At 43.4% G+C, this 26,606-nt stretch overlaps 1 protein-coding gene across 2 annotated transcripts in view; it reads right to left on the bottom strand.

The window, feature by feature from the left end:
* Positions 1-26,606, bottom strand: part of cdh6 (cadherin 6) — a 75,612-nt gene that overhangs the window by 16,941 nt on the left and 32,065 nt on the right. For both annotated transcript variants that reach the window (XM_080440749.1, XM_080440750.1), the window contains exons 2-6: positions 26,188-26,573; positions 14,320-14,614; positions 13,348-13,467; positions 6,814-6,987; positions 829-1,016 (exon numbers count right to left, since the gene is read on the bottom strand). In XM_080440749.1, coding sequence (XP_080296875.1) covers positions 829-1,016; positions 6,814-6,987; positions 13,348-13,467; positions 14,320-14,614; positions 26,188-26,424 — 1,014 coding nt within the window. In that variant the 5' untranslated portion in view covers positions 26,425-26,573. The remainder of the gene's footprint in view (positions 1-828; positions 1,017-6,813; positions 6,988-13,347; positions 13,468-14,319; positions 14,615-26,187; positions 26,574-26,606) is intronic.

Below are 26,606 nucleotides of genomic sequence, written 5' to 3'. Positions count from 1 at the left end.
GATCAACGCCTGCCTTTCTTACCTGTACTACGGCCAACTTTATTTTACCATAATTTATTCTTATTTGTATTACATAGTGTTATCATTATTAATATCTTGTTATATTGTAAGTGTCCTTGTTAGCACAGTCTGCTACCTGTATGAGCGGGTGCCAAATAAATCCTCTTGAATCTGTGTAAGGCATGTTCAAAGTCAAGTCAAGTCAAGTGTATTCATGAAGCACATTTAAAAACAGCTTTTGTTGACCAAAGTGCGGTATAGACCAGGAAGGTGGCTAAATCACAAATACAGACGGTGTAACTGAAAGATGCTCTTCTGATGCTGTAACTGAGAGAAAAGCAGCACCTCATTCATACAATGCAGCAGGTGGGGTGAGAAGGTGGAGATGAATACTTTTAATTTGGCTTCTTTCATCTGGAAAGCATGCGCCTGGGCTTTGCATATCAAACAGTTGAGTATTAAACAGCACTTCTCATGACTTCAAAGTGTGGCATATGTGAGTGCGAGTCAATGTTTTTGATTTGATTCTTGCATGTGTGCGTGTGAATGTGTGCACGTGCATGCGTGTGTGTGTGTGTGTGTCAGGGATGTATGCAGTTAACACGTGGCTGTAATTAAACGCCTTTTGGCCATGTAAGCGAAGACAGTTTTGTAACCACCTTTTGTTCTGTGACATCCGGTGCGTATATAGCGATGTGTGTGGGGCTCACGTACAGTATATGCGTGTGATTTCTTTGTGGAAGTACAGTATGCACGTGGGATATCACACATGTTTTCTCATACTGTATGAGTAGACTGTATAAAAAAAAACACACAGATCTGTCTCACCTTGCTGACAGTGATGACTCCTTCCTGGGTGTTCCTGTCCGTGGAGATGTCAAACACGTCCATGCCGTCTCCGCTGACGATGGTGAAGTACATCTCGGCGTTCTTCCCGATATCTTTGTCCGTGGCTCGGATCTTGCCAACCGGCGAGCCGGATTTGGACGACTCGAGAACGCTGAACTGGTAGATGCCTGGTGAAATAACAGTCTCACAGTTACTGTGCTGCTGTGTGAGTGAATGTCAATCATGTATGGGTGAATATCAGTGATATATATATATATATATATACAGTGGTGTAAAGTAACAAAGTACATTTCATAGCGCTATGAAGCAGAGCTTGTAGATCTGCTATTTTTGAAGAATCGTGAAAATGTGTGCAAATCTTTGAATATATATATTAACTCGAATCTTTACTTCTGGGGGTCCCTGGAACAACATAATTTGAGATGGGGGTCGGCGGCCAAATACATATAATTTTGGGGGTCCTTGACATGAAAAATGTTGAGAACCACTGATATAGAAACATACGTTTTTCAGAACTGTTGGGATTTAGAAGAAGACATTTGTAGAATCGGCTTCAGGTCTTAATGGGTTAAAATGACCATGATCGAACAAAGTGCTTTACAGAAAACGAGAGAAATAATGAAACAATAAAAGACAAAGACAAACAAACTAAAACTTATACCCAAGTGAAATACACAATAAGAAATACACAATAAGAGCCAAAAACTTGTTTTTAAGTAATTGATTTAAAAGCCTCCATTGACTGGGCACCACCACGAATATGAGGGGGCAAGCTATTCCAAAGCCTAAGGGCAGCCACGAGAAAAGCTCGGTCACCTCTGTATATATTTCTGGCTGGTATTAGTCACAAGCTGAAGGAGCTGATTAGCCGACCTCAAGGTTCTAGTTAGCGTGTCTCCCTTCAGAAATGTACGGAGGAGCCAGGCTGTTGATGAGGGCCTTAAAAACAAACAATATAAACGCTTAAAATTAATTCCAAAAATGAACGGGGGAGCCAGTGGAGTGAGGCCAAAACCAGGGCGATGTGTTCACGTTTTATTTTGCCTGTGAGGAGGCGGGCAGCTGCATTTTGCACCGGCAGCAAGAGCCTGGTCGAATTTAAAAAACAAAAAAAAAGTTTTGTTTTAACCAAAACATATCACTTACAGCCCGTTTTCTGTGCCAAACGATCACCACTATGAGCAAATACCAAGCCGTGTATCCGTGTCACCATAATCAGGTAGGCCTACTGCTTGCCTTGCTCAGGGGCATGGCTTAATCTTGGAGTGTGGGAAACCAGCCATGTAACCTTCAATTTAAAGGATTATCCTTGCAACCTCCGGGCTATGCTGTAAGGTTGTGTTATAATGGATAGATGTGACTTGCAGTTTGATTTTACTTGAAAGGATTCATGGAAATAGTTGTCGGTTCACATTGAAGAAAGGAATAAAGTTATAATAAGTTCTAAATACTTTTTATTTCCATTTTTTTCTTACTTTTTTTAATCGAGAGCCAGCTTGCACAGGTAGACTGAAGAACAAAAGCCATTTCACAGCAAACAAAAAGTAGAAAAAAGATCTAAATGCGAGAAACGATGAGAGGCAATACTAGAACAGGCTGCTTTCTCTTTTCATCTTCAACTTCACTTTATTTGTCACCTTGCAAGTGTATATCTGTAAAAGTGTGGGCAAAAATATTCATTTTTTTTGTTACATTTGAATAATAATCGTATATAGAATAGAAGGAAAACATGAACAAATATCACAACCAAATATTATACCGAGTGTGTGCGCAGTCTCTTCTGTTGAAATACAAAAAAAGATATCTAATAGGTGTAAAATGTGCGGGAATAGATTGTATTCACAGTCATGAAGTGATTAATGCCAGTGTAACGAGAGCATGTACGACTGACATGGCAACAGCTCAGCAGCCTGACGGCCACGGCTGTGGAAACTGTCCCTTAGCTTGGTCGTTCGGCAATTCATACTGCTTTGTACGTGTACAACAATGGTTCTCAAACTTTATTCATGTCAAGGACCCCCCAAATGATATGTATTCGGCTGTGATGGCCCCCCATCTCAAAGATATTTTGTAACAGGGATTTTTCAAAAATATAGCGCTCGGTGCCACGCTATGAGCTTGTATATCTGCTATTTTTGAATAGCCAACGTGTAAAATATGGTTAAAGTGGTTAAAAATGATTGTGACACTATATTAACTAGGCTGGGGACCCCACTTTGAGAACCAATGGTGAGCCTACTGTCCTGTCAAATTAAGGCATAAAAGCCCCCAAAAATATCTTTAAAAAAAAGAAGACCCTCCTTTTGTCATCCTAAATAAATGATGTATTTCAGCGTTTCCGTGAGCTCGAACAAATCACACTGCTGCCATTTTGTAACCAATCAGTCCAGCTGAGTCACCAAGTGAATCAAAACGCTAATGTGCGTCTAAATCGAGGCAGCTTAGATGTCGCTCTGCCACCACAACCTAAGGCAGCTTCTTATTATATCATCCCTTACATGGGATGTGTGTGTGCAGACTGTAGGCTACACATATGCCTATATGTGTGTGTGTGTGTGTGTGTGTGTGTGTGTGTGTGTGTGTGTGTGTGTGTGTGTGTGTGTGTGTGTGTGTGTGTGTGTGTGTGTGTGTGTGTGTGTGCATGCTCACTTGCGTGTTTGTGCATGTGTGCTTCGTTGCGTACGGGCATGCATTTGTATTATTAATTTTACAAATATATAGTTTTTTTTTTTACATGCTAATGCTAATTTAGATGCTAATTTACATCCACATGAGTGCATTAACATTAGCCTAGGGAAAACAGAGCATCATACTTAAATACAAGAACAGGTATAAAAGGTGCAAAGTATATGTAAATGTGCAGGTTATGTGTTTGTATCTGTGTTACCATATGCGTGTGTGTGCGCTCGTTTTGTCTCAGAAGGTGTTTATGAACTACTTGAGTGTGTGAGTCATTATGCTGAAAAGACACACGGCAGGTTTCAAACGTGGAAAAATGCTTCACCCAGCCAGTAAACACTGAGTCTGTCACAAAGTGTGTTGCTGTGGGTGTGTACGTGTGTCTCACAAGAAGAGGAGAAAAAGTTAGACGGTGAGACTGAATCTTTCTTTCTTCCCAGGAAGACAATATGCATTGTAAAGCTGTTTACCATTCTAAAGGGCTTCATCAGGCTTTCAATGGAGCTCTGCTTCAGCTAAATGTATGCCTTCATACAGCTTTCAGGAAATGGAAAAAAGAACCTGTACTCCAATGGTTCCAATGTAGTTATTTAGTCACAAGCTCTTGTTAATAGTTTTTTGTGTGTGTGTGTGTGTGTGTGTGTGTGTGTGTGTGTGTGTGTGTGTGTGTGTGTGTGTGTGTGTGTGTGTGTGTGTGTGTGTGTGTGTGTGTGTGTGCGCGACTGTGCGTGCATGTGTCAGTGAATGGGTGCATCTCTGTTGTTGTGTGTGTGTGTGTGTGTGTGTGTGTGTGTGTGTGTGTGTGTGTGTGTGTGTGTGTGTGTGTGTGTGTGTGTGTGTGTGTGTGTGTGTGTGTGTGTGTGTACACACGTGCATGAGGGCGTGTGACACACGAGTCACTGAACTGTCCACACACCACTGATTAATTGATTTGACATGCTTGCGACCCCTGTGTGTGTGTGTGTGTGTGTGTGTGTGTGTGTGTGTGTGTGTGTGTGTGTGTGTGTGTGTGTGTGTGTGTGTGTGTGTGTGTGTGTGTGTGTGTGTGTGACGCAGGGGGGACTTAGAGAGAATGATAATGCCAGATGCAATCGGCCTGACAGATCCCTGAGCAATCTCAATTTGCACCCAGCACTGAGGAGGGAAATGCTGGGTGAGGGGTTAGACAGAGAGAGAGAGAGAGAGAGAGAGAGAGAGAGAGAGAGAGAGAGAGAGAGAGAGAGAGAGAGAGAGAGAGAGACTGAGTGGCCGAGAAAGAAATGAGGAAAGAAAGCAAGCAGGCGTTGTTGCACGTCAATTGCGAGGGGGTGAGGTCAAACAATTAGGCGAGAAGAGGGAACCAGAAGAGAAAAAAACAACATTGATATTCAGCGGGTGACACATACAAGAGAAAAGTTACCAGAGATGGGAGAGAGTTCAAAAAGAGAATTAGAAGCGTTGAGACAGAGAGTGAGACAGTCAGACACAGAGAGAGAGAGAGAGAGAGAGAGAGAGAGAGAGAGAGAGAGAGAGAGAGAGAGAGAGAGAGAGAGAGAGAGAGAGAGTGCTGGCTCCATGTAATCAGGATTAGACGACAGAATGACTTCTGTGATCGAGGCCATTGGAGCAACTATTTAATCACTTCTTTCACACTGCTACAGGCAAAGGAAGACTGCTACTGGACACGCACACATGCACACACAGCACACACACACACACACACACACACACACACACAAACATGCTCATTTGCGCACGCATGCACGTGCACACACACACACACACACACACACACACACGTGCACACACACACACACACACACACACACACACACACACACACGCACACGCGCACACACGCACACACACGCACACCCCAGAGCGATAACGTTGCCTCTTGAACTGTGATGAAAAGCTGCTGCATTTACGCCACTTCATTTCCACTTTTAGAAGGTCGAATTGGCTTGCCTGCATTTCAAAGATGTCAATAAATGACATCAGAGGCCGTGCACTCTGCGCCGTTGCAGCACAACATTAATATTGACAACTTTTTGCCAGTCGTTTTGGATGTTCATTTTAGCCACGCTTCTACGACTTTCTCCATGGATTTTTATGACTACAGTGCCACATTTTCATGAAAAATACCGTTCCTGGACTGTCGGCAGCAGCAGTAGTGGTGCTCGGCTGGGTAAGAACGTGTAAAGAATCCAAAGAAAATACACGGTAATAAAGATTTAAAGATTTTGTTTACCGCAGAGCGAAGCACTTGTCAGAATTCCTTGAAAAGCCATGACTCCAGAAAAATTCAATGGCTCCGGTGGATTGTGTTAGTTGGGAGTGTAGAGGCATTTATTGTTTCCTTATATAGACCAGCCTGCACCTTTTAAACACCAAACTATAAGCCACAACTTGAAAGCCGGCTTTCGCAATGTGTTATTTTCAGCGAGCAGCCATTGTTAGTGTGTGGTGACAAAGTCTTATCTTAGCTGGAGACTTGCTAATAATTAACTATAAAAAAAATTAGGCAGTTGCTCTGTCTCAAAATACACCACTAAATTATAATCAGCGTATTTGCATTTAACAAAGACAATTAACACATTTAATACATTCAATCGGCGAGTTACTCATTGTCGCATTGAAAAATTGTAGGTGATATGTTGGTGTTGTCAGGGGAGGAAGTAGCTGCATGTATTATATGTGCATAATTATACCAGTGATTTATTAATACAACATACTGTACATACATACATACATACATACATACATACATGCACACACATACGTGCACACACATACGCACATACATGTTGTGACACAGTGCAATGTATATATTAAAATAAGTACCACCATGTGACATAAAGTGAATGTGGCCTGTCATCCACGTGTATCGCATAAATTATCACATCATTTACACCGGCAAACAGCAACACGCATGGTGCTAGCAGAGAGTGTAATGTTAGTCAGAGATGCCAGCAATTACAATGGAATAAAGTAAAATGGCTGATGTTTATGCAACCTGAGCCAGGCCATACAACAATTATATCAATCAGGGTTAGTATCGGAACATCTCTAACTGTTAGTCCTATCAAAAGTTAAGAGGTGAGGAGAGACCATGACAGGTGGAGCACATTGCCCTGGCCTGCTTTTCCTCAGATTAAGGCTTGAATTGCATGCAGCATGTGTGTGTGTGTGTGTGTGTGTGTGTGTGTGTGTGTGTGTGTGTGTGTGTGTGTGTGTGTGTGTGTGTGTGTGTGTGTGTGTGTGTGTGTGTGAGTGAGTGTGTGTGTGTGTTCTCTGGTGTCTTACTTTGAGTGAATTGTGGCGGGTTATCGTTGACATCCGTGAGGCTGATGTTGACTATGGTGGTCCCCGTCAGCCCTCCTCTCTGCCCCGCCATGTCCTTGGCTTCGATAACCACCTGGTAATGCTCTCTCTGCTCGCGGTCCATGTCTCCAGGACCCAAAGCTGTCCGGATGACGCCTGAGGAAAATTAAAAGGGGAAAAAGAAATGAAACGCTTTTGTTGCGGGTATAATTCTACGGGAGCTGCGTTTCCATTTGAGAATTTTTTTCGCGTGTGGTCGTTTTGAACTGTAAACACAGGTTAATTGTTCCATTTGTCCTTTGCTCCAGCAACATCTGGTGCCATAGAATGCATGGAAGCATTTTTCTATAGACACCCCAACATGAGCATGCAGTCCCCAAGAGCAGTAGAACGACTTAATGAGTCTGGCTCCCGCAGTGAGAATAACTTAAAAGTTTGAGTCTCACACCGGGAAAAGTTTAAGAGATGATGGCATGTATGAATATTTAAGTGGGGAACTATTCTCCTTAAGGTGCAAACCACTCTATAGCCAGAGGGCCACAGGTTTGATTCCAGTGTCTGTCCCTTGCCCCGCTCCTGGTTGTGTCTATGCTTCAACCCCTCCGGTGACATACATATATGCATGCAAGGAGCGCTACCCATAATGTGTGTGTGTCTAAGGGCGCAATATGCAAAGTAACAAATTCCCAGTGCCCAGAAATTATTGAAAATTCCTAAATACAACCCATATTGACGCATTGCACCATTGCGGGAAATTGCAGTTGCCCCCGTAGTGCTACGTCTGATGAAAAAACATTGCATTAGTATTTATCCACGTTTTCTAATCAGGCAGACGGTGGGTGCTCCCATAAGGACCTCAGATTGAAGTGATTAGAGTGGCTATGGAGAAATTACTGATGAGCAGCAGAACATACAAAAATACACAGCGCTAGCCCAACAAGAGCCCTCAACAGACCCTTGACCTGTCCACATTTAGACTAATGCCAGGCTTTTTCAACATATTGGGTCGTTTCAGGATAATAGATTTCAGCTGTTGTTGAGACGAAAGGTAATTTCTGCTTTTACAGGAGAAAGAAACATTAAATTGGGACATGGGATGACACAGGTCATGACCTATGAGTCAAACCAAGAATGTCAAGGGAAAGGTCTTCCTTCTTCTCCTTTCTTTTTTCTATTTTTCTTCTTTTTTTTTGTGTAAAATGTAAGTGTCAGCCTTTGGGACTTCATTTGAATGTACATTATTATGTTGAAATTGCCATTTTAGGTTATGGTTGGCACACACACAGTTAGGCTGGCTGGGGAAGTGCTGAAAAGAATATAGTTATGAAAAGAGTTTAGCCCAGCAGTTTTTTAACTGGCAGTCACTGGAGCCTCACAATCACCCGCTGGTTCCTTTTAAGTAAAAGCAAGTCAGTGCGTGTGGACAGACAGACAGACAGACAGACAGACAGACAGACAGACAGACAGACAGACAGACAGACAGACAGACAGACAGACAGACAGACAGACAACCAGTGGTGGAAAAAGCACTCAGATATTGTACTTAAGTAAAAGTATCAATACTGCAATATAGAAATACTCCGTTACAAGTAAAAGTCTGGAATTCTAAATTCACTTGAGTAAAAGTACAAAAGTATTGGACTCAAAATGTTCTTAAAGTACCAAAAGTACAAGTACTAAAATGTTTGAAAATAGCAGATCTACAAGCTTGTAGATCAGCTATTTTCAAATAGCCTAGGTATAAGATATGGCTAAAGTGGTTAATGAATGTTTTATAATGTAATAATTGATAATTGCAAAGTAACTAGTAGCTAACTTAAGTTTTCAAATAATTGTAGTGGAGTAAAAGTACAATATTTGCCTCTGATATGTAGTGGAGTAGAGGTAAACGCATTGGAAATTGGAACTCAAGTAAAGTACAAATATCTCAAAATTGTACTTAAGTACAGTACTTAAGTAAATGTACTTAGTTACTTTCCACCACTGCAGACCACACATTCATGCTCGTATTACTCCTGCTTCATTAGGCAGCCTATAGGATGTGCAACATTAGTCTCCCAAGTCAAGAGACACCCTTGTCCAACAGCTGTTACATTGGAACAATAACAGGCAGAGCTCTGATGGCCGTAGTAATTGCTGCGATGCCACCATCGCAAGCACAATGTCAAGTGTCAATGCGTAGATAACTTAAATATTACAATCTAAACGTTCAAATCGCCTGACAAATAGTTTCTATTTTCTTCTTCTTTTTTATTGCATCAGGTTCTATGGGAGTTGGGGTTCTATGGGGGTTCTATGGGTGCAGTGGAAAAAGTACTCAAAGCTTTTACTTAATTATAAGTATCAATACTGCAATGCAAAAGTACTCTGTTACAAGTAAAAGTCCGGAATTAAAAGTACACAAGTATTGGTATCAAAATGTACTTAATGTACCAAAAGTAAAAGTATAAATGTTTGAAAATAGCATATCTACAAGCTCACAACGCGTCGCAGCTTGTAGATCGGCTATTTTCAAATAGCCTAGGTATAAAATATGGTTAAAGTGGCTAATGTATGTTTTATAATGTAATAATTTATATCTGCAAAGTAACTAGTAAGTCAAGTTTTCAAATAATTGTAGTGGAGTAAAGTACAATATTTGCCTCTGAGATGTAATGGAGTAGAAGTAAAAGTACTGGAAATTTGAAATACTCAAGTAAAGTACAAATACCTCAAACATTTACTTAAGTACAGTACTTAAGTAAATGTACTTAGTTACTTTCCACCACTGGTCTCTCCTGATGAATGAGTTAGTGGTCAGAACATGTTTTTCAGTCATCTGTATGCTGGAGCCGACTGTACTTTGCAAGTGAACATCTTAACCCTATGCACAGCGGTGGTGTCGAGCCCTTTTTAAAAATACCCTGGCCTCTTCTTAACACTTTTCATCATTTATACCAATGGATAAAACCCCAGTGACCTCATGCTTTTAGCACCCGTCTGTCACACCACAGGGCCGCTGAAGTTCAGGACCTGCAATGTTTTTCACCTTAAAGGGGAAATCCACCCATTTTCAATATTTAACTATGTCATTAATATAGCATAAAGGAGTTGTGTGGAAATAAGAAAAAATTAAAAAAAAAATTAACATTGCAAAAAAATGTAACATTGCAAAAAAATTAACATTGCAAATTACACCATGATGAGTCATCACAGTGTAATTTGCAATGTTAATTTTTTTGCAATGTTACATTTTTTTGCAATGTTAATTTATTTTTAAATTTTTTCTTATTTCCACACAACTCCTTTATGCTATATTAATGACATAGTTAAATATTGAAAATGGGTGGATTTCCCCTTTAAGGCCATATGCTAGCACAAGCAACGTGTTTAGGTAATAGATGGTATGGTGTTGCAAAGCACTTTGGACTGGCAGACCTTTTCTGCACATTTCTGCTATTGTAAATGCAACACTGTTATCCTTATCCGTATTGATGCTATCTCTCTTTTCAGACCCTGTATAATATAAACTAAGCCAGGGCAGTATTACCGATAAATATGTGACCTGCTTTACAATTTTCAGCTGGCTTTTTGCCAAACACAAACTTGTTTTGAGCCGTATGTACTGCAGGAGAGATGAGATTCGTATAGGAACTTTATTGTAAAGTATGGACAGTATACTGGGACATCAACAGCATGATATTATTCAACAGTGTGGGGGGAATGTTTCACCAAAATAATCTCCTCTAGGCCTACTGCTTCTCCCAACCTAATTTCAGAAAATAAAGATGAGTTCTGTAATTTTTGAAACAAGGCATTTTTTACTATTTTGAAAAGCATTTTTAAATAGTTCAAATAGCCGATCTACAAGCTCACAACGTGTCCATGTAGATCGGCTATTTTAACTATTTAAAAATGTTTTTCAAAATAGTAAAAAATGCCAAAAAAGTTTCGGCATAAGGGGTAAGACAAGATAGGGCCCTAAAAGCTCCACCAAGGGTCCCCCTTTAGGGCAGGGGTGTCAAACCTGTGTTTTGGGGCCCATATGCCGCCCACGAATAGGTCCAATGTGGCTATGCAGCCTGTGAATGATCCAAGCACCACCGAAGAAGAGCACACCCAGAAATCACGTGATCACAACAAAAAAAATCTAGGCACCTTTCATGTTAAAGGATTTATAAAAGTCAAATTTTCTCGGATTTCTGTTGTTTTTCAATAAAACAAGCCACATTCAAACGGCCATAGCTCTGCAATGGAGGATCGCAGCCGGGCATTGTTTGCCCCCCGATTCTACCGGACCCCCGTGCGTGTAATGAGCCGATCTCCGTGAGGAAGGAGGTCACGGACCATGATTTTTCAAAGGTACAGTAAAATCGCCGTTTTCGCTGGCAAGGGGACGGTAGACGATGTTTTAACTCTGGCAGTCAATGAGTTAAGACCACAGTGTTAAACAGACAGTTTTTTATGGCTGTCCTATCCTTAGATGTTGACAGTAATAGAAAGGCCTAGACGCTGCTGTCAAGGCTGTTATAAATCAATTAAAAGTACCACTTACTAAGTTCTAAAATAAGAACAGCACTCTGCTTTATTTAAAAGGGAGATACTTTTTCTTTTTTTGCGTTGGCCTTGACATGGCTACTCATCAGTGTTGACTTAAAAGGAATAGATTCAGGTGGATTCTTTGGTCTCTAGTGAATGGGTAGGGAAAGCTTAGTCCCCCTCCCTCACAGAAATCGTGTGGAGGCGATACCCAACATAAGATGGAAATGGAGTGTAACGCATTGACGATTCGGTCCGATATGAGGCAAATACATGTCTGCATTCCGGACAAAACATCAACTATCGATGTACGTATTTCTGGCTTTGGATAAACGTCACAGTCTGATGAGTTTGACCTCAGACATCGCCTGCGGACATCAATATTAGCATTTTGACTTCACATATTGACATATTCCTGGCATGGGCCAATGTCGGATTCTGACGGGTTTAGCGCAAGACTAAGTTGCTGAGTTAACATCCCTAGTTACTTGTGGTGGTGATAACTCAAAAGGTTCACCGCAGTGCCTCTGGCAATGAAATTGATGTTAGTTGCATCATTTAGACTGAAGGAAAAAACCCCACTGGCATAAAAGACAAGCCCTCAAAGCCTCTTACTTCTTTGTTTATGACTACTGTCCCTCTATCCCTGCCTCTCCCACTCTCTTTCCCTCTCTCCTTTTGCCGTTGTTCCGTATAGCTTAATCCTTCAACAAAGCCCACCCCTGTTCTCCTGACATACTACTACACTCTCTTTTCTTGTGATCCCACGCTTTGTTTCTACCTCTGCTCCCCTATGCAATACCTCCTCTATTTAATGTCTCATCCTCTCCTTCTATCTCTCTCTCTCTCTCTCCACTTCTGTCCCCCAATCCCGTTGCTGTCATGAATTTGTATCACTTCGCCCTCCTCAGCTTTTCCACAGAGAACAACAGCCCACTCTGTGTCAAATCCCAGAGATCAAGGCCTATCATTGCTTGTTAATCCAGAGACCCGGTCATAATCTGCCCATGGTCCCAGCAGGGCCATTTCTGTGGCACCGACTTTTTTTTTTGCTACGTTCTTAACAAACAGATGAACAGAGAGAGATTACTGTCCTGATTATCCAAATGGATGGCTGACTACCCCCCCCCCCCCACTATAACAAAATACACTGCATAAATCCAAGGTTAGGTTTAGTGGGGATTTTTAGACTGAAGGTTTTTCCATTTCAGGTTAGGAGATATTACAACAGCCTTTTTTACTTTGTGCTGGAGTGCGGATACACAGTACTGTAATTGTGTTTCTGCGAGGCTAAGGGGGCGAGACTGGACAGGGATGTATTTAGTTTTCATTGCTAAACTAAAAGCATTAAGGCGTTCACTAAATCCCAGCAATCTGGTATCACCTAAGCTCTCATTCTCCATCTTGTTCAGAATACCAAGTTTTGACATCAAAGATAAGTCAGCAGTCTGCTTCTCACAGTGTTTTTTTTTTACCCTGCATCAGCAATGTTATAATCACACACTGCTCTTTAGCAGACTTGACCTTACTCTACTAAAGAGCATTCCACACTGTTATTTTTTATAAAAAAATAAATGATTTAAAAGTCTTTAGGCCTGGACCGCTTGCGTAGCGGTAGCGGTCTACTTTAGGCTCTAAAGTAGCCTGGCAACGTGTCGCGGGTTCGAGTCCCAATCCCGACGTCCTTTGTTGCATGGCACCCCCCATCTCTCTCCCTATTTCCTGTCGGCCTACTATCCTATCCTATCAATAAAGGCTATTTTTAATAGCCAATCTACAAGCTCACAACGCGCCGTGATGCGACACGTTGTGAGCTTGTAGATTGGCTATTCATTTTTTTTTAAAGCCACTTGAAGCATTAAACCTTTACTGCATTGTACGTTGGAAAGAAACATAACCTGGGACATACATCACAATTATGTGGTACGTGCATCAACAAGTGGGGTCAGCGCCATGGCCCCTAGGAACGGCCTTCAGCCGAACGTACTGTACACATACCTGTGTTAGGGTCCACGGAGAAGTAGGGGTGTCCCTGGCTGATGCTGTAGACCAGCTTGGCACTGTTCCCATACATGCTGTCATCAGCATCTGTGGCTGTCACCTGCATCACTGATGTGCCTATAATATATTACACAGACATGCAGGTGTGAGACCAATACACTGCAGACATGAAAAGTGATATCCTCCTCTTGTCATTCTCTTGTTTATATGAGCATGGGGCCAGTGGTGGAAAAAGTACTCAAATGTTTTACTTAAGTAAAAGTATCAATACTGCAATGTAGAGGCACTCTGTTACAAGTAAAAGTCCGGAATTCAAAATTGACTTGAATAAAAGTACCAAAGTGTTGGTATCAAAATGTACTTAAAGTACCAAAAGTAAAAGTACTAAAATGTTTGTAGATAGCAGATCTACAAGCTCACAACGCGCCGCGACGAGTTGTGAGCTTGTAGATCTGCTATTTTCAAATAGCCTGGGTAAGAAATAGGGCTGAAGTGGTTAATGTATGTTTTATAATGATTGTTTAAAGTTTTCAAATAATTGTAGTGGAGTAAAAGTTAAAAAATTGCCTCTGAGATGTAGTGGAGTACAAGTAAAAGTATTGGAAATTGGAAATACTCAAGTAAAGTACAAATACCTCAAAATTGTACTTAAGTACAGTACTTGAGTAAATGTACTTAGTTACTTTACACCACTGCTAATCATTTTCTATATAGCTTGAGGAACCAAATATGACACGGCACCACACGGTTTTTGAATTGTGTTCTCAGGCTTGATATGGGAAGCATTGGTCTCATTGTAAAGACATTGGGGGAGGAGAGATGATCGCACCGTTGTGTTGTCTTTTTGTATTACTTCTACTGTAGATGTCTTTCCTGCTTTACACTGCGCCAAGCTAAATGTATGTCCACTCGCTTGGTCCTCATTTTGGTGCATTTATATAACTATAGAATTGAATTCAATATACATACCAATGTCAGATCTCTCCGGCACGGTCCCAGTGTAAACCTCCTTGGTGAACTGCGGCTCATTGTCATTGATGTCGTGTAGCTTGATGATGAAATCTGTCTCCGGCTCCAGCTTGGAGCCTGTCCTCCTGTCAACCACGGTGGCCTTGAGGATGTAAGAGGCCTTCTCCTCGCGGTCCAGGCGGCGCGTGGCGTGCAGGTCACCATTGTTCTCGTCGATGACAAATATGCCACCGGCCCCCTCACCGGAAAGGACATATTTCACCGTTCCGTCGAGCCTGTCCTTGTCCGACTGAAGCTGCAGAGAGGTAAACAGAAGCATGTGTATTAGTCATAGTACACAGGGATAATTGAGAACAAACATAACAGACACCAATTTGTGAAAAGACCGAAAGGATTTTCTCCTTCAATTTTGTTTTGCCCATGCCTGCAGTGTACAAATATCCACATGATTTGGGTGCATTTTTGTGTTGATTCTGAAAAATCTTCCCACACAGCACACACGCACGCACATGTACATGTACATGTACGCATGCACGCACGCACGCACACACACACACACACACACACACACACACACACACACACACACACACACACACACACACACACACACACACACACACACACACACACACACACACACACACACACACACACACACACACACACACACACACACACACCCCCCCACACACACACACACACACACACACACACACACACAGAGTCAGCAGCATCCTGACACTGCAGCCCCGCGGGAATATGTGTGGGTCATCAACTGTCAAGCCATCACTTCTAGAACATAACAGACTTGACAAGAATGATTTGCAAACCGTTTAACCCCTCGTGTAACCAGGGTAGCCATTTTGGCTACTGGCCACACTGGCAGGTTGCTTGGTATGCAGCGCTTGTCTTCAGCCCGGTCTTGAACATCAGCCAAATAACCTTCTCCACTCCACCAGCTTTGCAAGGCTGAATGAGAAACACTGTCTTATCTGATCTAGCACTTGAAAAAGGATCCTCAAGTGGTAAAACTCTTGTTGTTTTGATTTAAGCCGTTTACGCCAAGAGGCGATGGCGGCGTTACATGAATGCAGCTGTCTGTTAGACAGAGACCCTCCTTCACACCCGGCATTAAGATGCAACTCCAGGAAATACAGAGAAATCAGATCTCTCTTTTCCCACGCAAAAAATGCAAATTGTCATGCTTGTCACGTGTATCCTTTAGAAGGATGACAAGTATTTGGAAAATTACATTCCATAGCTCTCATGGGTTTTTTTTTTTTTCGCAAAATATGTACCCTTTTGATTTTGTGTGCATTGCCTATTTGAATCATATCATATCAATCAATTTATCAATTTATCAATTTATCAATCTGGCTGGCTCGCTGGTTACATATATAAATCTATCTATGTCTTCTGCTACTTCAGTGTTTGAATCCAGGCAATCAATCTGAGCGTTCCCTCGGCTGCTGGTTAGAGAATAGCAGCTAGTCGAATAGACCTACACTTGTTCTTCCACCACAACACCCTCCGCTTACTACTTTGGCAAAGCCCTTCCTTTTGTAGCAGCAAATTCAGACCTCACAACGCACCGCAGGCAGCTCGGAGTGAGACACCGACGGACAGACGGTGGGAGGAAAGCAAAACGAAAGAACGAACAGAGAAAACGGGAGAAGAGGCGGGTGGTGGAAAAACAGAAAGAGAGAGAGAGAGAGAGAGAGAGAGAGAGAGAGAGAGAGAGAGAGAGAGAGAGAGAGAGAGAGAGAGAACACAAGGGGAAAGAGCAGCGAGAAGAGAGTTAACCTATTAAGACCGGGAACGCATCTGTGTGTCATTTTTAGGCTATTCAAAAATAGCAGATATACAAGCTATGAGCTTGTATATCTGCTATTTTTTGTAAAATCGCAAAAATGTGTGCAAATCTTTGAATATATATATTTCTTTTAAAGCGTTAGGATTTAGAATTTTTTTTTTTAATCTGCCTCAGGTCTTAATGGGTTAAGGGCGAAGCGGTGAAGGAAAGGTGCAAAAAGAAATAGAACAGAGGGGAAAAGCTAAAGGAAATGTATGAATGAAAGACTCTCCTCAACATGAAAGTTCAACAACAACAACAACAACAACAGCAGCAGCAGCAGCAATGGCAGAAACGACAACAAAAGCCATATGTGCAGGGGTCGGGGGTGGGGGGGGCGAGGGGGCTCCGGAAGAAGCAAGAGAGCGAGGGATGAGAGAGGAGAGAGGGGCCAGAGTGGGGCTGCTCTGCCAGGAGGATTTAACATCTGTAGATGGGAGCTTCTTGGAGCTGTCGGCAAAGATCACCTCGCTTTACCATAATACCTGCAGCACACACACCTGCCATCCCTCACGTCTCTCTCTCTCTCTCTCTCTCTGTCTCTCTCTCTCCCTCCCTCTCATAAAACCTGACACTCCCTGCAGCAATAACCTACCCAGCCGCTCTATTGCTCTTTCATTCCCTCCCTCTCTGTCTTTTCTCGCCTTTACTTCCCCGCGATTTGCTGCTTCCACCCGCCCCCACCCCATTTCGCTCACTGCTGTCTCTCCCCCTGTCATTTCTCTCTTTCTACACCCCCCCCCTCCCTCCCCCCTTCCCCCTTTCTTTCAGTCTTTCTCCACCTGAAGTGGCATAGTGCCTGCGGTACGCTGCGTTCAGCTCTCATCCCTGCCTCATACCTCCAGGCCTGCACTTACTTACTGCACTCATCATGAAACCCCATGAAACATGCATTAGCCCTCACACCTTTCAGAGAGAGCGAGAGAGAGAGAGGAGGATATGAAGATGGATGGAAGGAGTGCAAGCAGAGGGGAGACAAGAGATATGTGTGTGTGTTCATGTGTTCGTGTGTGTGTGTGTGTGTGTGTGTGTGTGTGTGTGTGTGTGCGTGCGTGCGTGCGTGCGTGCGTGCGTGCGTGCGTGCGTGCGTGCGTGCGTGCGTGTGTGTGTGCGTGTGTGTGTACGTGCGTGCGCACGCACTCCGCTCAAACGTCTAATAGAATTGTCGTTAATGTTATTTTTCAGACCCTATACCCATGTGGAAAGCATGAAGTATGCATGAATACGCATGACAATACCTCACAAATGTGAGGTATTTACTTGCACACAAATACACAAATACAGACTCACACACCCACACGCAAACAAAACAAATCCGGCATCAATCTTTCCCATTTCTCGGCGCAGCTGCCCCTTTTCCCCCCACTCTATTTCTGTTTTTTCCCTTTTTTTGCTTGTCCCTCGCTCTCCGTCTCTCCCCCTCCCCACCTTGCATTCTCTTGCTCTCCGTGTCCCTCCTTCCCTCGTCCCTCGCCCATTTTCCCCTTCTTCTCTTTTCTTTTCTTTTCTTTTCCACTCTCTCTCTCTCTCTGTCTCTCCGTCTGTCTCTCCCAGGGGTATATGGGGAGCAGGGTACATCCTTGGGGGTTGGAGTGGTGGTGTGACAGTGTGAATCTCGTTAGCAGGCGGTGAGCATGTCAGGGCTGCTGGCATTATTAGGCTTCCCTGTGACAAGGTGAATCACACAGCACTGTGCTTCCTCCTCGACAGTCTGGATGGGGGGGACAGGACAGGGGCACCGAATCCACCGGCAGCTCAGCGCTCTACTCCGAGCGCTTCTAGACACGTCGCCGTGTCTTTAAAAAATTAATAAAATGACACGTTGGCCCCTTCCTTAACCGTGGTTACATATTTTTTTCATGTAGCTGTGCCAAAGCGTGAGTGCAAAGCTTCCTGTGCCTTTGGGGGAAAGAAATAGGTTTGCAGAAGAACTACTTGGGTGATTAAGAGCCATTTGGATGTCTGCAGGTTCATGGGACAGTCACAGCATACAGACAGGTCACCCCCCAGAGCCCTGACATCAACATCACTGGCATAGAGTGCTGCTGCAGGGACCATGTCTTTTTGTTAGGCCAAGCCAGAAGTTACAGCCACCATGGGCTCCCATCAGTGGTGGAAAAAGTACTCAAATGTTTTACTTGAGTAAAAGTATCAATACTGCAATTTAGAAGTACTCTGTTACAAGTAAAAATCCGGAATAAAAATGTTACTTGAGTAAAAGTACAAAAATCTTGGTATCAAAATGTACTTAAAGTACCAAAAGTAAAAGTACTAAAATGTTTGAAAATAGCAGATCTACAAGCTCACAATGCGTCGCGATGCGACACGTTGTGAGCTTGTAGATCGGCTACTTTCAAATATCGTACTTAAGTACAGTACTTGAGTAAATTTACTTAGTTACTTTACACCACTGGTTCCCATGAGTTACGGTGGAATTGGGTTTTCGATCAATTCAGATAATAATGTAGCCAAAAAGAGTCATGGTAGTAGCCTACTCTAACACATTTTGTTCAACTAGATAATCTCCACAAATCAACATCCGGCTGGTGGACATCATGCACTGATGTCAGACACAAACAGAAACCGTTGCCTGACAACACAGATGGGGCCTGCTATAAGGAGTTTCAATGGGGTCATCACTATGTTCCCCCGCTTACCCTAGGGGTTAGTGTTAGTGTTAGGGTTGTAAGCGGGCCGGGGGAACATAGAGCCCGGTGTATTGCTCCCGTTTCAATATACCATGCAGTGGAGAGAGAGCGAGAGGGAGAGAGAGAGAGAGAGAGAGAGCAAGAGAGAGAGAGAGAGAGAGAGAGATGGATGACTGACATGTGACACCTGTCATGAGCAGGTTTCAAATCCAAGACCTTGATTATGTGATTATGCGGTTAGAGTGCTCAATGGCTGAGCGACAGACAGGGACGCTCAGACATTTCTCACAGCATCCCACATTTACTATTCTAGCGGTATAGGGTAGCCCTAGAAGGAGATGGAATACCATGAAACCTCAAAGTTCAACAGTTTAACCATTAAGACCTGAGGCCTATTCTACAAATTCTAAACCAGACCAGCAGTTCTCACACTTTCAAGGTTTTTCAAAAATGTCCGTGAATAGCAGATGTACAAGCTCGCAGCGCGGCACAAAGTGACGCACTGTGAGCTTGTATATCTGCTATTTTTGAATAGCCAACGCTAGAATAAACAAGACATGACTCAGTCATGTATACCAGCTTGCTTTCTGTTTTCTTTTGTCTCGCAGAATCTGGCAACACTGCTAGTGGCTCCCCATTGGCTTAGACCTGTTGCTTATTTCTCTCGCAGAATCTGGCAACACTGCCATAGAGGCAAGAGGCGTGTCTAGTACCATAGCTTGGGGAGGACGAGACAGCCCGTTCAGAGTATTGGAAAGTTGCATTTAGCTTTAATTATAACACACGTTAACTTCAAGTTGATTATTCAAAATAAATAATCATAATTGGAGAGGAGGGGTTTCTTGTCCTGATTTCACTCCCTCTCCCTTTCGTCCTGATGAGGCTCCATTGCGTCAGTATATGCTCAAGGCCTCCTCATCCTCTCAGACTCGTCTCCCTACGGTCCCCTTCCTTCCACAACACCTCCTCCCCCTGTATATCCCCCTCCTCATCCTCTCCGGCTCACCTCCCTACAGTCCCCTTCTTCCACAACATCTCCCCCCTCTGCGTCCCTCTCAGAGTCACTCTCTGAGGTGTTCCACAGGGCCATATTATCTCCTGGGCCTGCTCACCGCCACGGTATAAGAATGGGGACAGTTCCCCATGGGAAGTGTCGTCCACCACCCCCCCCCCCCCTTTCTTTACGCTGCTATGGCATTCAAAATTCAAAAAGGAATATTTTTAAGTTGTATTTTTAGAAAAAACTATGTTGCTTGTCCTTCTCTAGCACAATGTCAACGTTTAGGAGGCACAGGCTGTATACTGCGGTGTGTGTATTACAACACAAACTGCTACATTATAGCATATTTCAAATTATTATTTTCACATTTTCTCAGAAGTGGCAGAATGCATCATGGAAGGGAGGAATTTTTCATCAATAGCTTTCTACTCTTCATGTTTCAAAGCGAGGTTCAGGGAAGAGGTATAGGAACTGACTTAATTACTTCCCTCTCTTGCCTTTTAATTGCTCTCACTCCATTAACCCATAAGGCGCGGTCACCAGCACTAAGCATACAACATACATGTGTTGCACAGCCCGGCTGAGTTGAAAACCAAATAACGAATTAATCCGATGGCAAAGGGGGTCACATTTTGTAGGCCATTATACAATGCTTCGAGACTACAGACGGAAGCATGAAACGCAAAACAACTCGGTTCAGTTGTGAGGCAGAAATAGATGGTACAAGCATTGCTAAATATTTTATATTACGTGGCTTTCCTGAAGACAATATTGCTGCTGCTAGTGCTGCTCCACCAATGACAGGGAGAGGAAAGGCTCTTCAATACCTGCCTCAAATAGCTTTGTTTTGTTGCCATTTGAGGATGGAATTAAGATCTGACCACCCCATTACACGGACAGGCAGTTTCTCATGCCTGCAAACACACACTGCAGCTGCTCCCCTGACTTGCATTATTGAGACCTCCCCTGTCCCCTCCTTGCCCGGACACAGAGGTGTTGGTCACTTTTTAGCTGACATATTACATTTTTGCCTTTTTGCCTTTATTCAACAGAGATCAGCCCTGGCTGAACAATTCTAGTCTCACATAGCCAGACGATAAGAGATCTACGCCTACTGATATGTCTGGTGACATCGAAATACAATTATATGGGCTAAAACTGGGTTTAAGCCAGGAGTTGGAAATAAATAAATACAATAAAAACAAAAACCTGCCTTACGGAACCAATGCGATGAACCAAACATTTTAGTGCGGCCCTTGATTTCCCCCGATGTATCAGTAAGCAGAGATCCCTGATTGGCTGGCTACACAAAACTAGAACAATGGTACCAGTGCCCTTAGGCAGGAGTTCAAAAAAACAGAGAAGACAAAAGCTGGATGGCGGGTTAATATTTATCCATATTCAACATCAGTCAATGGGGCGTTTGTTTTCTCTAAGGTCATAAGCTGCAAGTACGCTGGCTGCTTGGCTAAACATCAACACTGTCAAAGTATTGAGGGCTATGCAGTTTCTGACATCATTTCCCACAGTCCCCTCTTTAATTCATTCAAAACAGTACTTCAGCCTGCAAGTTTACACTGCTTCTCCTGATGCAACTCCAGCAACTTATTCCTATGGATAAGATCTCGCATCTCACCTCCTACCTATATCTTAGAGTTAAATATGCCCTGTTTTCCTTAACAGGTATGACAGTGTTGGCACAAAATGTTCTTGAATTAACCAGTCTACAAGCTCACAATGCGTCACAATGAGTTGCCTTGTGAGCTTGTTTATCTGCTTAGTTCTATTTAGGCCTATGAAGATATGTCCAAAATGAGGACGCCAGGTTGAAAGTGTCTGTGTGTACGTTTTGTAAATATTTAACCAATGAGTATTAACAAGAGCTTGTGACTAAATAATAATTACTTTTTTTAATGTTTCGAAAAGCAACGGTTTTGGACATACAATGTTTCTGCCCATCAGCCACAACATGTTCCTTGATGCCTTCTTCTTAGAGAAGAGTTGGACTCAGTATTTTGTCTAAAAACCTTTTTTGTCTAAACAGTTGCAATTTGGTTGGTGAATTGAATTGAATTGAATTGTTTGCATTCTCTCTTGGTCTGCCTTGAGAAAGTTGTGCCTTAACTTTTTCTCTCATAGTAGTTTTCAATTTCTGCCCCCTCCCTCCCACATTTCCTCTCGGCTCTTTTCTCATTGTTTGTATCATCTTTCTTTCTTTAACTGCTCCCTTGTTTTCCACGTGTTTCAATTCTCAACCTGTCCTCCTCTCGCTCCATCTGTCTTCATGTCTTTCTTGCGTCTAACTGTTCTCCCTCTATCTTTCTCCCTCGTTTTCTCCACTCCTCCTCGCCTATTTAGAGATTCCATCCCTGAGCTCTCTTCACGTTGTCACTTGTTTCTCCCCTGCCCTTGTTTCTTCTTTCTTCCTCCCCCTTTTATCTCGCTCCCTCATTCTCTCTCCATCCCTCACTATCTATCATCTTCTCCTCTGCCTTTCCCTCGCTCTCTCTCTCTCTCCCCATCTTCTTCCCACTGTCTGGTCCCCGCTGCCTTCAGCATCCAGCAGTGTGCGGTGTGATCCAATGTGAGTGCCGTGCCGCTGAGAAATCCTGCGGGCCTGTGAGGCAACGCCTGCATCCGGAATCTCTCCTGCCTAGATTACAAACACACCGAGCCCCCTGCTGGCTCGCCAACAACACCTCAAGTCATGGCACATCCAACCAAAAGCAAAATGACAAAAGCCCTCCGGTCACTTTCACGGAGGGTTTCTCACATACAGAAGAGGGGCTGTTCATGGGGTACCTTCTGTATCCCCTCTCTCCCCGCTGCGTCTGTCTCTCCTCACACAATATCACTAGCGCACACTGAACCCCCGCAGTTGAAAGCAAAGCCGTCAACTCGCAGGCATCTGGAAAACCTTGAATAACCCGGCAGGGAGGATGGGGTGGCCCTGCTCGCCCTTGTTTTCTCTCTCTCTCTCACTCTGCTTGTCTCTGTCAAGGACTCTTGTTTGTCTCAAAGGCGTCGCTGTTTCTCTCTCATATAACCGATGTGCTGAAACCAGGAGTCATATGAAGCAACACAACAGCTCCGGGGCGCCTGGGTATAGCGAGTGCCACAGCAAACTATATCCCCATATTACACATGACATCACAGGCTCGGTGCCAGACGTAGCCTGCTAATATGTCTGTGTGAACTTCACTGAGGTGTCGCATCTGCTGCCGCCGGAGCAGCGCTCCTCCTGACTCTCTTTGCTGCTGCATGGCTGCTGGCAGGAGGTAAAAAAGCCGGCACTTCATTATCATCTTTTCATGGTACTAGTAAGAAAACACACCCATTTCCTTTTTGGTGTTGTTTTGAAGTCCGTACAAGTCAGCTGAGTCGCAGCTCGTGTTTAATGATCTGTTTTTCAGGTTGGAGAGTTAACATCAACCGGCTGATGTGAGCTGGTGGCTCAGCTGGTTGCTGTAAGCAAACACATATCCATAATAATACCAAGCCACTGCAGCTCATGTCCTGTTTCACACCTCAACCTCTTTCTCTCAGCCTTCTCTTTCCTGTTTCTTATTTACAATGTAGGCATTTAGCAGGCATTCTTATCCAGAGACACTTACACTTGAAATATAAGTGGCAGAGTAAGTGACATGAACCCTAGTCAACAAACAACAGGGCAAAGGTACAAAGAAAATCGATACAATGCTACAAAGTAACTTGGATACCTGGTAAACATCTAATCTAGCATCTACCTGAACAACATGCTATCTAACGAACATTATTAGCATAGGCTATGGCCATGTATAGCCGTCGGGCTAATGGCATGGCCCCCTATCTTGGTACCGTCGTGTTCTAAATGGGTAACAAGTTGTAGCATAGTTGCAGATATTCCATGGAGATTATAGTGTAGTTTCTAGTCATCACATGATACAAATAAATGGCCTCGCGTTCAGACTGGTCCAGATGTCTTTGAGCGAAGCACTGGACCCCCCTCCATCTCTCTCACTCTCTATAAACCGTTTTGGATAAATGAGTCAAGTTAACGCCTCAAATGTAAATGTTCCACAACACTGAGCAGTCCTGATGAAGCTGTATAGTGAAAATGTGCTGTCGGCTGATGTATTCTTGTATTTCAGCATTTATCCAATCACTTGTTTTCTGCTGTCACAAGCACTGAGGGAAGGGAAGGCTACATGCTGATGCTTGCAGGGCATCTGCTTTTCCTGCGCCGTTTGAAGTCTCTTTCGCTGTTTGTGTATGACAATGACACCCCATTGGGAAAATCACAATAAAAAGTGTGACGAACCAAAAACTCCAGACGGCTTTACAGTGCCAAGTGTACAACCATCACAACAGTGGAATAATTTTAGAATTGCAGCTCGCCACGCTGACAGTTTGGGAAGACCTTCTACAGCAGTGGTTTTATTTATTTATTTTCTGTAAGATTATACATTTTTTTGTACATTTCTGGGGGTCTATGACAGGCACAGTGGCGAGACACAGGAAGGGAAACAGTGAGGGTGACGTGCGACACCAATCTCGAGTCAGCTTTCGAAAGAGGCACGGTTGTGATTACGTGGAGCATATAAACTGGTTGAAGGACCAGGGTGCTCCTCACCTCCAGTTGCTCCTGATCAGACCGTACTGTTTCTGAGACCCCCCCACCCATGCTATGGACTGCTCGGGCGCCCTCTGCCCTCTTTTGTGGACTGATAAACAAACAGATAAACAAACCAGTGTGTGTGTGAGTGTGTGGTGAGTGGATTTGCTTTGGGAGTGCGTTGTATGTGTGTGTGTGTGTTTCGGCTGAAAGTGAGCATGGTGTATTGCTGTATGCTTTGGGGTGCTGTTTGTATTGTGTTTTTGTGTGCGGGTGGATGGGTGTACTTTTGCGAGCGAGTATGTGCTCGCATGGGAGTGTGTATTGTCTTTGGTGTATCCATGCATTATTTCATGGTTTAGTGCTGCACTTACTTTGTATATTTATTGTCTACTATGCACTTTTAGAATTCTTAGTCATATTATTCTGTGCTGCTGCGCCACCATGAATTTCTTCTGTGCTGCTGCGCCACCATGAATTTCCCCCTTGGGGGATTTATAAAGTCTTATCCTATCCTATCCATTCCCATCCTTCCCCATTTCTTTTAGCAAACAAAATCAATGAAATCATGTTTTCTTAGTATATCTTGCAGTGCAATCCAGCATTAAGTCCACTTTAATTGGATCATCATTTAAGCTGGGTGCTTTTTGCAACAGTCACTGCTAGTTGAGCTTCAAGGCAATGTAAAACTAGTGCAATGAGGCTGTCGTGCGCGCGTGTGTGCACGCGCACACGCATGCGTGTGTGCAGTGCACGTAGGTTGGTTAACCATCAGAGGTTGATGAGGTCGGCAATGAGCCACCCTGGTTGCCCGCTGGTTTTGACATGATTTTACATGAAGGACAAAAGCTGACAGATTTTCTTTTTTATCCCGTTCATTAAAAGAACAGACAAAAAAGGAGAAACGAATATCACACTGTTTGATGAACCTCCATTTTAAAATGAGCTTGCTCAGTAGGGCGGCTTAACTGGCTTTGTATCATGTTTGGACTTTGATAACGTGCTACATGAGAAGAAACTGTCTAACACTATGTCAAATACAGTATAATAATGCTGCTGGAGGAGGAGGACTCTTATCTCCAACAATACAAGCAGTGACAGAAAAACTATTATAAGAAGGGAGTGGATATGCAGCGTGTGAGGCATGATTTCATACTCCATCGTGCGATGGTATCTCATGTGAAGATCTGCTATTTTCTGTACGTCTAGGATGGTATGAATCAGGGTTAACCCCTTGAACCCCATGCATGCCAATTCTGGAGGGAACATATTTGCCAAAGAAAGAGCAGATCTACAAGCTCACAACTCGTTGTGTTGCGATGCGTTGTGAGCTTGTGGATCGGCTATTTCCGACAAAGAGACTTCGTCCGTTTTACTGAGAATAGAGCGGTTTAACCCATTAAGACCTGAGGCCGATTCTACAACAGTTTTCTGAAAAACTGTCAGGACTGTTTCATGTCAAGGACCGCCAAAATTATATGTATTTGGGCACGGACCCCCATCTCAAAATATGTGTTCCAGGGACCCCCAGAAGCAAATATTTGAGTTAAAAATGTTTTGCTTTAAATAATATTCAAAGATTTGAAAAAGAATTCAAGATTTTTCAAAAATAGCGGATCTACAAGCTCATAGTGCGGCACAAAGTGACACTCTATGAGCTTGTAGATCTGCAAGTTTTGAATAGCCAAAGTATAAAATATGTCTAAATAAAAAATGACACAAATGCTTTCCCAGATTGATTGTGTTAAGACAACTGGTCAGAGCCTCTTACCTTGCCGATGTACTGGTTCTCGGTGCCGGTGAACTCTTCCTGGAGGAAAAACTGGTTCCACATCCATCCTCTCCTCACTCTCTTCAGTAGCTTCCCCCCTACGACAGCCGGCTCCACTTTGTCACCGTCTCTCTCATCACTCGTCTCCACACCTGTCCGAGGTGGTCTAATTAGGGACATGGCATCCGTGGATAAGCACATGTAGGCCCATAGCAGGCCTAACAAGCTAGTCCTCATGACTCCTGTAGGTGAAGTCAAGCACAGCCTGGACTGTGTCCTCGCTCTATCTCCCCAGATGGACTATGGCGTTGGATTGGGAGAGGGGTCCAACGATCATATTCCTCTTATGTTTTCATTGGCTGGGGGGTGGTGGTGGGTTGTGGTACCTGTGGGCAGAAAGAGGCAGAAAGGTAAGTCAC

This window comes from Gymnoscopelus braueri (assembly GCF_963280865.1).
Source record: "Gymnoscopelus braueri genome assembly, chromosome: 10".
Classification (NCBI taxonomy): domain Eukaryota; kingdom Metazoa; phylum Chordata; class Actinopteri; order Myctophiformes; family Myctophidae; genus Gymnoscopelus; species Gymnoscopelus braueri.
Note: the sequence above shows the minus strand (reverse complement) of the source record. Positions and strands in the feature narration are given on the sequence as shown.